The sequence below is a fragment of the Mixophyes fleayi genome, chromosome 6 (genome assembly GCF_038048845.1).
Source record: "Mixophyes fleayi isolate aMixFle1 chromosome 6, aMixFle1.hap1, whole genome shotgun sequence".
NCBI lineage: Eukaryota > Metazoa > Chordata > Amphibia > Anura > Limnodynastidae > Mixophyes > Mixophyes fleayi.
The window spans coordinates 78,118,878-78,132,856 of NC_134407.1; the positions used below are offsets into that span (position 1 = coordinate 78,118,878).

At 39.8% G+C, this 13,979-nt stretch overlaps 1 protein-coding gene across 2 annotated transcripts in view; it reads right to left on the reverse strand.

The window, feature by feature from the left end:
* Window positions 1-7,984: 7,984 nt before the first annotated feature.
* Window positions 7,985-13,979, reverse strand: part of RPTOR (regulatory associated protein of MTOR complex 1) — a 208,414-nt gene continuing 202,419 nt past the window's right edge. For both annotated transcript variants that reach the window (XM_075216914.1, XM_075216913.1), the window contains 6 exons: window positions 12,861-12,967; window positions 12,455-12,582; window positions 11,815-11,901; window positions 11,600-11,716; window positions 11,339-11,468; window positions 7,985-9,772 (listed from right to left, as the gene is read on the reverse strand). In XM_075216914.1, the coding sequence (XP_075073015.1) occupies window positions 9,704-9,772; window positions 11,339-11,468; window positions 11,600-11,716; window positions 11,815-11,901; window positions 12,455-12,582; window positions 12,861-12,967 (638 nt within the window). In that variant the 3' untranslated portion in view covers window positions 7,985-9,703. The remainder of the gene's footprint in view (window positions 9,773-11,338; window positions 11,469-11,599; window positions 11,717-11,814; window positions 11,902-12,454; window positions 12,583-12,860; window positions 12,968-13,979) is intronic.

The window sequence follows — 13,979 nt, forward strand, 5'->3', positions numbered from 1 at the left end:
CCTCACAGATAAGGCCATGGTTGGGAATTGAACTCATAACCCCAGTGCTGTAACCACTTAGCCACCGTGCTGCCCGATGGCTAAGTGGTTGCAAAAGAGAGCTCTAACTACCGCATCCCAAATACAATGTGAAACTTACTTGACTATACTCTAGGGCGGGCATTACCACTAAAAACAATGAATGTGGGACGACTTTCATTAGGTGTATTCAGTTGCCCTGCAGAGTGCCCTTAATAGGTGCTGGCTACTGAAATGAAGGACCAACAGCAAGCAGCTTCTTACTTGTGAAGTTGCCTGCTGCTACTCCTAAATGTCTTGGATTGGCTGGAAGTGTGGCACTCAGCTTTGATGCCACAATGCAGCACCAATGTCTTAGTCTGACCGAAAGTCAGAAGTCTCTTACCCCAGAGTGGGGTGGGGTGGGCACCCAGAGCATTTTCACCAGACCCTGGGTACACTGGTAATGGAAAAGGGTGTTCTCAATTTACCCATCATATCAAAACTGCAAAATTTGGTCTGGCAACAAAAGGCATAAAATACCATCACTAGCAATCTCTATGCTCAGCTATATCCCCTGTTGTATCTGTCATTGTGAGGTATTAGTTTTTCTCTGTTGGTAGCGGCTGTATATTAGTTTTTTTTACAAGAATCAGGAATGGTAGAGCCTTACTGAACAAAGCCAGTCAATAGATGTGAGATGTGCCTGATATTAACAGCAGGGGACTTCGTGACTCAGCTCTGACAACCATGACAAAATCAGGTGCAATCAACCAGAGGTAAAAAAACAAACAAACCTGTAAATGTGTGAGCAGGCGGATGGTATATCTTTCACTTGATCAATTTCTCAGCCGTTCTACCCAGCAACACTTCAACACTGTATTAAGAAAATATATATAGTATATTCATCCAAAGAGTGACCTGGGGATAAATACATACAAAGCACACCACCAGCCCACATTTGTATTAATCTCGGTTTTTTTTATCCAGTACAGAGCGCCCAGTAGCTGCAGCTGTATTTTATAAAAAGCAGGGCTGGGAGGATACAAGGAAGACGCTCAAGCACACCGTCCCTTCTGGCAAAAGCTCCAATTGTCAGAACGCCAGTCTGCTCCTCACAAATCTAATTTCTCTCCCATTGGAATGTCTGTTATTTTTTGTGTGATTAACAGGAATGGCTTTGCTAGATAAACCAGTCATGAACCTGAGAAAAACAAATATTTTCTGCTTCCTACACTTTCTTGTAGCTAGTGGCTGCTTCCACCACAATAGTCCTAATTACGTACAGGCAGCCTCAGGCAGAGCCGTAACTTAGAATTCTAGCGCCTGGGGGGAGAAAAACAAATGCCGCCCCCCTAGCCCTCAATTTTAACCAAATTAACCTAAAATATTTCTAAATTGCGCCCTTCAGTGTTGCGCCCTGGACGGTCGCCCCTGTCGCACAGCCCTAGTTACGGCCCTGGCAGCCTGTAACCTCATTATGAATGGGCCCAGTACAACCACACTGCCCCATTCCTTGTAGAGTCTTCAGTCCAACATCTGATTGGACAACAAGCTTTTGCTCCACCCAGTTCCAGTAATGGATGAACCAAGCCAGTTAGTTTGCATACTGCCTGGACGAGGACTTCTCTGCTCTCTATATAAGTGTCAGCACAAGCTCTTAGGGATTGGAGAAGAAGGACAATCCCCCATATAGTACATTGAATGGTACAGCTTTTAAATATCTTTAGTAGTACTATTGTTTTTTCCCTCAGTGAAGTGAGAAAACACAAAACATGTTGGGAGCTATTACGCTGGGTGGGTCCATGGTTCTCGTTTATTAATTCAGGCCCCAGTTGTGCCATTTTTTTCAGGACTTAATAAAAGTTGATCTTTACATTCTGCCAATTGCTATGGATTCAATTAATGCCATCCAAAGACTACTTGTGTATCCATGTAGTTGATCGTACCAGATAATGTATGATGAGCAGTCATTAGCGCGCACTACTGGGTTAAGACACATTTATATGATTATAGTACCAGGCTAGATGTGTCACAACAATCTATAGACAACAGGAAAAACACTTAAAATTAGTTTAGGATATACCATTGCAATGCTAACCTAATGTTTTAATGATAAATTAATCAATTAGCTGGAATGTACTATGGTTTTTAAACACACTTTTTTCATTGTAATTCATCAATATTTTATGATCTGTTTCTGACATCAAAAAAAACCCAGGCTCACTATAGTACAATATCCACCACCATGTGCTTAACAGTTAATGGATCTTTTTTTCCCCCAACTCTGTAAAAGGGTTATTCTCTTTCCAGATTCAATCTCTTCAGCAGGTGGTCTGCTGTGATTGGTGGGTTTCCCTTTCAGATCTTACCTTGGCTTCAACAGCTCCATGTAACTATCATTTGTTACTCAACAGACAGAAACATCCAGGTATTGAATTGATGAACAAAGAAATGAATGTGCATTACAGCCACACACACAGGCTGCTCGGAATGGCCAGATAGCATTGCATGTTTCGCTTCTTCCACCTTCAATGCCTGGCTCATCAATAAAACACAATTCATCGAATAATCGGTTTTGTGTTATAAAATCAAATCTGATCCAATCGAATGGATGAGCGTCCAAACATTGCAATGGTAGGTGAATTAATTGACCAAGCAAATCTGTGTTTGGACAGCTATTCGTGTACTATTTGCCAGTGCAACCTTGTTCAAAAGTAAATGTTAGATCTTTAGGTTTATACTGTGTCTCATATTATTTTGTTTGTACAGAACCATCCACATTTAGGTCTGTACTACTCACGCATGCCACGATCAGGGGATGTGTGATACAATCCTGAGCCATGCAGTGAAATTAAGCTGGCTCTTGTAATTTATTTAGTGACTGCACACTTGAAATTCATGTTTATGTATAGGATGTTCTAAGTATGCACGTTCATAATCACCCGGGACACTTCCCTCTATACAGATGTCTGTCTAATCTATCACTGCTAACCGAGCGTAGTCATATTGACTAAACACATCTGTTCCTCTGTGCCACACCCCCTGTGCCGCTCCACCTGCTAAGAGTCATGTCTGGCAGGTGGCAACGCAATAGTAAGAACGAAAACAGCCACTGTGGGATGAGCAGCTGTAAGATCTCATACAGACAATTACAGATATCAACATTTGCACAGCGCACAGGATGCAGCCTAAACATGGGGCACCTCACCCAATCGTTACAAAACATGGTCAGAAGGTCAATTATTGTATTTTATTGGCTCCTTTTTAATAATTCACAATAAACAAACATTTATAGATTATTATTCACTATGCAAAGAATAAGGTAAACTGGACTGTATAGTTTGATCAAATATTTCCAGGGATATATAGTACATAGACAAAATTATAAGGATACCCCTTATAATTGGCTATTTACACACCCATTGCTAACAGGCGCATAAAATCAAGCATACAGCTATGTAATCTCTGTATTCAAACATTAGCAGTAGAATGGGTTGTACTGAAGACATCAGTGACTTTCAATGTGGCACTGTCATAGGATGCCACCTTTCCAACATGTCACTTCAGCCCTGCTAGAGCTGCATGGTCATCTGTAAGTGTTGTTACTGTGAAGTGGAAATGACTGATATTCTGGAGAATTGTGTGCTTCCAACTTTGTAGCAACAGTTGGGGAAAACCCTTTCTTGTTTCAGCATGACAATGTCTCCATGCACAAAGTGAATCAGAAAAAGGTTTCCCAAGTTTGATGTGGAAGAACTTGACTGGACTGCACAGAACGTTGACCTCAATCCCATTGGCACTTTTGGGATGAATTGGAAAGTAAACTGTGAGCAAGGCCTTATTGCTCAACAGCAGTATATATTTATTAGGGATGTGCACCGGCCACTTTTGGTGTCTCGTGTTTTTGATTCGGATTTGCTTGAGGTTTTGGGTTCGGATTTGTTTCGCAAAACACCTGACAAAAGGTTTTGGTTCGGATTTAAGGTTTTGGATTCGGATTTATTTTGAAAAAAACATAAAAAGTGCTAAAAACCAGTTTTGTGGGGTTTTTTTTCACTCCTACGCTATTATTAACCTCAATAGCATTCAATAACAATCATTTCCACTAATTTCCAGTCTATTCTGAACACCTCACAATATTGTTTTTAGGCCAAAAGGTTGCACCGAGGTAGCTTGAGCACATAATGGCAAAAAAAAGAGGTACAAGATGGAATTGTTCTGGGCCCTCCCTCCCACCCCTCGCGAGATTCGACGCGAAACTTGGACGACAGAGCCTCGTTTTCATTTTTTTGCCCGCCGGAAATATCTGCACAGTGCTCGGATCCCGTTCGGATCCGCACTGTTCAGGTGGGCTCGGATTAGCGGATTCCGAGCCCGCTCATCTCTGATTATATATATATATATATATATATATATATATATATATATATATATATATATATATATATATATTTTTACTAAAGCTCTTTTGGCTGAATGGATGCTAATCCCAACAGCCATGTTGCAAAATGTAGTGAAAAACCTTCCCAGAAGAGTGAAGGCTGTTATAGCATCGAAGGGGGGAACCAACTCCATTCAATGCCCATAGTATTGGAATGAGATGTTCAACTGGCACATGTGGATGTGATAATCAGGTGCCCACATACTTTTGGCCATGTACTATATCTTTAAACCGGAGCCTGTGTCTGAAAACTGCATTTTCAAGTCTGCATGGCTGCATTGCAAGTAGCCCAGATACACATCAGCTTTGTATTCAATGCATCTGAAGTCATTACAACACAGCATAGTTTCTATGTGTGTCCCTACTTTTAACTGTGATCTAGGCAGGTAACTAACCCATTGAAAACGACTAAGGTTAATTTGTCTACAGCTTAAGAAACATTTTCTAGGTATTGTGAGCTGCTTCAGGATAGACAGCAGATTTTTTATTTTACTTTTGTCAAGCAAATCACTATGGCAGCCACTGATGATATGAATAAACCATAAGTACAATAGTTCTTCTCTATGGCTATTACTTTTGTTTAAAGGAGAACTCAATGTAAATGGGTATTAATACTATTCACAAATACATAAGAAAGTGTTTTAGAAGCTTACCCCTTCTGAAATCCTCTTGTGGCAAAGAGCATGAGGATAACACCATTCAGCCAATTGACAGTATGGATTGGTGAGCATACTAGGAAACACGCTCTATGAAGACATTTTGCTGAGTGTGGTCATTCCATCTTCCTAATTAAGATTCACTGCAGTATAGAGGTTAAGGTCATGAGATAAGGACACAAGCAAATGATCAGAGATTTGATTCATCTGATGAGTCCTTTAAACTGCCATGTTTTTTTTTGTTTTAGTTATCTTGACTTTATGCTATTCACCTTTTATCGGTTGTCAGTGTTTATTTTACAGACACATTGTACAATACAGGCATTCGCTATAATATCTAGATGTTTCTAAATGTTTAACCAGATCTTACAGTACATAGATATATGATTAGAGGGTGTGATTTTTATCACTAAGCCCCTGAACAGGAAGGAAGCCTTTTAGAAGCAATAATTCTCTAATAAAGTTAACTCAATCCATTGTATCCGTGACCCTGAATATTTCACAGCGAGTACTATTTCTTATTGAACTTATATGGACACCATCCAGGCCACATCTTTCTCAGTGTGGACATTACTCTATTCTCTGCTCCTCATATCTGCTGCCTGGGCATCACTCTTGACCCTATCCTCTCCTTCATGCGTCACATAAAGTCTCTCTATAAAGCTGGTCACTGCCACCTTTCAAACAATCGCCAGGATACGACCCGGTCACCCTTGCAGCTACCAAAACTCTCATTATCTCCTGCCTTGACGGCAGCAACCTCCTCCTGTCCGGCCTGTTTATCACTAAGGCTGGGTATACACCAGTGTTTTCAGCCGACAATCGGGCCAATCACATGATAAACGACCGTTCGGTCTGATATCACATTAGCATGTACTCTGCAACAATGAACGATCATCATTCCAAAGCACATCATATTGTTTCATTTTATTTTTAAACCAGACTAAAAATGGCGAAAAACGATGGAACAATGTCATGCCAATCCTGCTGTGTGTATGCACTCACGACCGGCAGTGTCCATAGATCTCTATGGAGTGTGATGTCACAATCGTTTCAGCCGATGGTTATGACAGATGAATATCAGAGATCTGAAGGTAAATTGTGCAAAATGTGCATACACCTGTCTTCAAAACTACTGGCACTCTCCACCTATGGAATACACTCCCTCTCCCAATCATACTCTCCACCAGCCTTTAGTTTTAAACTATTAAAAGCCCAACCATTCTACACCGCTTTCCAGTCTCCCACCTAATTACACTCTGGCTGGCCACGCCTGCCCCATGTCTCGTTTTCATATTGCCTCCCCCCCGTCTTAGCCTCACCCCTCCCTATTTGATTCTAAGCTCTCACGAGCTGGTCCCTCTCTCCTCATAGTGAATGGGTGGAATGCTCCGGCACATACACATCATTGGTGCTCCCATGTCAAACTGAGAAAAATAAAGAGAAAAACAAAAAGTATACAGGTGAGTGCATTAGCATAGCATTATGCACTGCCCTACTTATCCCACAGTGTATACTACTGGTGTGTCAGTTTTCTTTTTTGTGACACAGTTTCCAGAAAAGTGACAAATCAGAAGAACTCCATTTAATTCACCGGCATGCATCAGTATAAGAATGTCTATTACTTGTAATACACGCATTTTGGACAAATATTTTTTCAACATTTGAAGGAATTTACGAATCACAGTGTACACTATATTGTATTTCTCTTCATTGTTCTCTGTTTCACATTGGAATTCTAAGAATCTGTACTTGCTGGAACATTCCTCCCATTCACCAGAGGATCCATAGAAGCAAGGTTGTAGGCTGTTTCCTTCTGCTGAATTTTACCCTGAGAACTTGTCCTCTTTGGTGCTAGTCATCTTTTTTTCTATAACTTGAAACTCTTTCTTCCTGTCTGCTTGCGCCTCTCATCTTGTCCAGCTCATTGTATCATGTCTGTTATGAGCTTTATAAGCCCCTTGCTTGTTATATACCTTACCTACTACATCTTGTGTACATTATTATGCTTTACTTCTTGCTATACTGGCTTCATCTTTACTGCTGTTTCTGTATTTTGCTTGTTGGTCCCTTTACAACTGTGTACTATGCTGTATTCCCTCCACTGTAAACATTTTGTGCACAATGAGTTGTTCTAATTAGCAATGTGCTATTTATAAATGGCCCCTTTCCATATATCAACTTGTATTTTTGGTTTGGCTCTCCTTAAATGTTAACTCTACATTTAATGTGATTTGGCTATACATTTTTGCTGCTTAATTATATTGTTTCTAAATACAATCTCCCTTTGCTACATGGAGGGAGCTGTAACTTCTCCAGGGATCTAAGTGGTGGGTAAACTTCCTCCTCCTTCATCTTGATATGGTCACAAAAGCCTCATCATATTTTTACCCAAAGGCCCATTTGGCAATTAAAGAACCACCATCTTCAGGGGAACCTCTGGCTTTTAATTACAAAAGGAATAATTAGAAATCTCCAAATGAATGTTCTCCTTCCCCACAGTTCACAGAGGAGCTGGGCTGTGCTTGGTCTTTAAATCACTCCTCATTGGTCTGGTACGGAGAGCACCAATGTTGAGCAGAGGGGCTGGAAATAGCGGAAGCAGAAAAAATGTTTTTTATTGCAACAGGTTTAATTAGTCTCCTTTTAATTATAAACCTGAGGTTTCCCTGGCAACAGATCCTTTTGTAACACAGAACTTTATACATAAGAAAAAGTGACTAAAATGACATCCACATCACCTCTCAGAGCCACAAGTGGGGCCACCTGGACCAGGTGACCTGGTGCATCTCTATACAGGAAGAATAAAGACTTCATTTGCCCAATATCAGCACATTTTTCAGCATATGCCTTTACACTTGCTTAGAAATAAAACACAGAAACAAAGTTCCCTGGTTTATTAATATTTAATTATTGTTCTCCCTATAATCCCACACATTCTCATATAATGAAAGCTCCTCTCCTCTTCTTGTTGTGTTAAAATAAATAGTTCAATCCTTTATACTGTTCTATTCATGATGCACATTTTGAAAAAAAAACAAAACAAACCCCCAAAACATTAGTATTCCCAGTCAGAGCACCATAACAATGACGTTCAAGATACTGGGAATTTGTCACTTTTAGAAGAAACCCACTGCACTCCCATGAGCTCTGGAAAACTTTCCCTTCTTTTAAAAACTAAGGATTTTAGTTAAAATATTGTAAACAACAAATACCCAGTCTGGAATTAGGATTCCATAATACAGTGCACTGCAATGGGTAACCTCTGGGTAACCTTAGGTGTATAGGTCATTCCTCTGTGCCAAAGCAGAACACTGATAATTATCTGTAATACACAGAATGGATCAGGTAAAAGGGAAGAAAATGATGACGCCACCAAAATAGGGGCTTTAAATAATGTGTCCGATACTAGGATCTTTGTGGTCAAATCTTTTATTCCTCACGCTGCACTGTTATTCCTGTGTATTCCTTGGAGCTATACAACACCCACCCTGCGATGATGTTGTAGAACAGGGTTCCTACTGAAAATGCATCTAATTGTCATTATCATCAGTTTGGGGTGAGGAGTGTTCTAACTGGGGTGAAAGTCTGCAATATACTGTGTTAATATAACACATACTGAGGAACTAGTCGTCACTCAGTCGTATAAAATATATCTTACGGTCAACTGCTCCCAGTGTTATATTTGACATCTTTCGGTCAGATGTAAATGTCCAGTAATAGACACTGATGAGTTTTACAGGTTTGTATCTTTTTCACAAATATAACAATTGTGCCCTGAGCACAGCATCCCAAAAGGAAATGTGGAGGATTTTTAAGCGTCAATAAAAATACATTTCTATCTTCTTCAAAACTCTGGTCTTCCCTTCACTTCTAGTGTATTGATGTTTTATAGATAGAGATAAAAGGGTCAGTTTTATCCTGAACGGAAGTGATGTCGGCTGCAAAGAAGGTTTGTTAAACGTTCTCCTTTAGAATGGGTTATGAACCAATGAATGAGTAGATAGCACGGTAGCCACACACATAACAGGTTTTGGTTTGGTTACAGATTATGAATTAGCCTCTCCAACCACAGAAAGGTTGAAGGTAGACGAGGATGTTTTGTGTGTAGAGATTGGGAGAGTGTTCATTGGAATTAAACCCTTACTGATCCATCCAGAGGGGCAACCTTTCTTTGGAACAACATGAATCATTTACCAAATCATTACCATGCAAGGGTCCTCAAAATGCAAGAATAAGCAGTATCCAAAAGCAACTGTGACAGCAGCAGGGTAGAAAATGGACTCAAACAAGATTTCATAGCTAAAAAATGCTTGTCTGCCACCTCATATCTCAGGTGGTCATATACTGTATTTACAGAGCTCCCATCCACTTGGCCGCTTAAAAATCAAGAAACACGAATTAAGAATGAATAGTAGACAGGAGGGGACGAGGAAATCCTCAATCTGTCATTTGTTCATTTCCTCATTCCATTCAGAGAGAAATCTTCAAGTTCTGAGAAGCAGCAATCAAACGTCATCACACAAGGTCATCATCGTTCTTGTCTAAATGCAGGAAGACTAGTAGAGGAAGCCAAGAGGCCAGTCCCTGTGTCTCCTTCCAGTGGCTATCTCACTCGTTTCTCCACCGAATATATAGACATGTAGTAATCGTTACTGCCAACAGCTAAATGGGGCTGCAGGGAAGAGAGATCAAGAAATTAATATTAGATTACGACCACAGGGGAACTTACATTATGGTGTTGTGTACTAAGTATATGTACATAATATATCATATTGTCTAAAACACCCCTGGAGTTTTAAAGTCCATATATAAGCAGGTGGAGTGGAATCCATGTATTTAGCAAACATTTGACAATTATTTTTTAATAAATACCAATTCCAAAAATATTTTCTATATTTTCTTGATGATAAGCTCCTTCACCCTACAATTAGGACTCACAAGTCCCTATGGATATCAGATAGCCATTCCTGGCGCTCATGACCAGCATGCGGAATTCTCCAGGCCCCAGAGACAGGAGACTTTTCAAAATAAGCTCCCAGGAGCAGTGTCTTTTACACCTTTTTGTGTCAGTTTGTTTTACTTTGTAAAGTCTATGTTTCTTGGACAAACTCTAGTTCAGTGGTATGTAGAAAGCAAGCTGAGCACAATGGGGCTAGTGATTTTATAACACCCCCTTTCTCATACACACAAAATAATAGATACATTTTATGCACCTCTGTGATTGTTACCATTCTATTTAATGCCGCTTGCTATATAGTACTAACGTAATGAGATATGTGAAAGTAATAAATGGTAAAAAATACTGACTACAGTTAATCTTTTGCTGATTATATGGGGTGCTAATTTCACTAAGCGTTCAATAGAACAATGTGCAGTTTATATACACAATGCAGTACTTCCATATCAGGGGACCCCAGTGGTACAAGATTACAAGAGCCCCCCACTAGTGAGAGAGCGCTACGGAGACTAAGATCACCTAGAATAGCGGTCAATGTAAAAATAAAAATATATAAAATTATCTATTTTTTTACAGCTCTAACTAGAGATGATGTTTCAGTTCCAGTTAGAATAGGTGCTGTAAAAACGGAAATATAATAAATTGTCCAATGTCTATAACAACCTACATTAGGACGATATAATAGTAATAACAATATAAAAATGTAAAAAAAAAAATGTAACCCCCCCCCCCCCACAAAACAAAAATCCATAAACTCGCTACCACGTTCCTTAAACCAGACAGAACTACGCATATTTGGTAAAGAAATGGAGGAGCGCATTTTATGACCCAATTCCAATTGTTTAAAAATATTCATCAGTACAACCATTAAAGTGATGCATCATTTGCATTTTGTTTTATCAAATTTAGGTTTTATAAACCCAGGAGTTGTTTTTTTTTTTTTTTTTTATTTAAAATTGCTATCAAAAGAAAACGTCATCTGTCAGGAAGAACATAGGGGTTAATGAAGTATTCTATGTCCACAAGTAAAATATATTGCTGTAGCATACAACAATCTATCATCAATGTCAGTCTCTAGTGACCTGGGATGCGTACACACAGCAATGTGCAGAGGGTAGTGAGTAACCCAAGTAAGTAATGGTAAGGTGCAGTTCAAGCTCCTCTGTAATATTTTGGTTCATTTGGTTCACATTTATACCAGCTTCTTTCCAGATTCCCACAAGCCCAGCCCAAATATCCCTCCAACTATAGTCCCCAACAAATCGGTTACAAAACACTGACCCAGTGTGGATGGAAAGCTAAGCAGCTGATGGCTCCAATTCTCTGACCCATGAATCCATCGTAGTATTTTATGTTACTGATCAGCTCTCCGCTTCCGTTGTAAATAGCAATAAACTGGTTCATAGAACCACTAGGAAAGCAGAAAAGATTGAGAGAGTATAATGATGAAAGAAAAATAGGGAAAAGGGAAAAAGAAAAAACAAGAGTTATTATCCGTAATACCAACATGTACATATCAGGAGCAGCCGTATAACTACTCACCACGCAAACAGGTTGGCCTGTGGATGGTAGTCCAGAGCAGTCAGACCTTTGACTATCTGCAGCATGTTTATAGATTCAGGCATTCTAGGGTCAAAGTATCGCACGTCTCCATTGACACTGTGTGCAGAGGAGATGTTATTTCATACAGCAAACGGTTTACACCTGAGGCAATTGCTGAATTAGACATGAATCAAAAAACACAAGGGCTTGTGTACCTCACACTCAAGATGTTGCCGTCTGTGTGCTTTTGTAGATGTGTCTTTACCACCCACGCTGTGTGTTCGCGATATGTCATGACACGGCTGCAAAGAGAAGAGGGAATTACTCAGATCATTGTGCCACTTATATCAATAAAATACCATGTTAAGCAGATTCCCTACTAACTTTAAGCCAGACAAATGAAAGCTACAATCGTACAAAAACATTTTTTTTTTACATTTATTTTTGTAGTTTCAATTATACCTCCCCACAGATTTAGGGCCAACCAAATTCACCAATCACAAAAGAGAAAAAGAAAAAACAAAGAGTGTTGCTCTACAACTGTAATTTTTGGCTTACTTGTGAAAAAATTATTATACTGGCATCCATACCAGCACTGTGACCTCAGACTCAATGGCACTGTATTCCAATGACACAATACAATGATAACATGATGATAATATGCAAAACAATGGGAGGCATAATGGAAAACTGTTGTAGAGGTAGCTGTACAGAAAATATTCACATTCTGTTTTTCTAGTATAGCTTAGAAAATAAAAGCATCTGTCTGGTTGCTATGGGTACCACAGTTATAAATGTCCACCCAAAGTATTTTTGTGGTAAACAAGTGGCAGCAAGCAGGAGACCGGACATTACCATTCACTTTGTGACATCCTGCGGTCAAAAATGCGCACTGAGCCGTCCCCGAGTCCCGCCACGATGAGGGAGCGATGAGAGTCACAAGACAAGCTAGTCACACAGCTGTCTGCTCCCGTGGGAATATCCTGAGGAGGGACCACAAAAAGGATATGTAGCCTCCAACACATTATGATATAATGGAGCAATCAGATTACAAATACCCCCATTAAGCCCCAGTCCTGCAGCACAAATCCTCGAATCATGGCAGGTGCCACCACACTCCCTCCCACACTTGCCACCTGTCCTACCTTTGGGATCTCTAGGAGGGGAGAAACTGTAAATGGACAAGTATGCAATATGGTAGATCCAGCAGTGAGTAGGAGACGGGTGCACTTTCAATGCAAAATTCTGGATAAAGTGTTACCTGTACTTTCATCTCTCTATCCGTGTCCCATATCCGGATAATTCGGACATCCCCAGATGTGATGAGTAGCCCAGTCTCTTGTTCCCAGTCCACTACCATGCCGGCCCCTGAGAAGGTAAGAAATAATACTGATAATGTATGTTCTGCCCAGGTTGATTAACAATCGGTACTATAGCATAGAACACCGCTGTCTAAAAGTACCCTGGTCTTTGTTAAATTAGGTTATGGCAAGAAGGATCAGATCCACATCATAATTTATATCCTAACTTCATCAATTGTGTGGTAAACCCGAAATATGAACTGATTGGAGTGTGCATTGCTGCTTGCGCAGATCTTGGTATGGGTAAATAGATGGGTTATGCAGGCCATCCCTCTCTTCAACGTCCATTCCTGATCCTTACTGCTTCTTTGTTAAGTTACAATCTAGTATTTGACTGCTTACATTTACTAACATAGCAAACTCAGAAACTGTTTATTGATGGGTGGAAAGTGTTACAATCTTTTTTACATGTATATTCTGCCATTAATCTGTTACTTTATGCAAAATATGTGTAAGCTGCTCCCCTTGCATGATAGTAGGATCTACAGTCAAAAAGCAGACCCCTGCCTCCTAAACTTGTACCAGCCAGGCCTGTTTGGTCCTCATGCGCCCACCGACTGTACAATCAGCACTGTTTCTGTCATGCTCAGTCACAACACTACAATGACTGAAGGAAGGAGCACAGGTGACCGGAGAGCTAGGGGAGAGGCCATTTACAGGCCGAGAAGCGATATAAGGAGCTGCTGATAAGATAGTGTCCTGCTGGAGACGAGTTTCTCACCTCATGGAGGGAACTTACTCATTGTTTGTTTGTTTTTATAAAGGAGAACACTTGTATCTGATCTTAAACAAAATAACCTACTTATATTGCAATGCCATAATTTGTGAACAAATATATACTAAGGTCTATTAAAAAGCAAAAAAAACCAAACAATGATTAATCTATTTTTTATATATCTTAATACAACATTAGTAGTCAGAGACAAATAAAAGAAGGAAGTCACACCCAACAATATATGATAGAATATGTAAGATATGGTAGTATATTAAATAAACATCTTCAATTTGAGGCAAAGCTT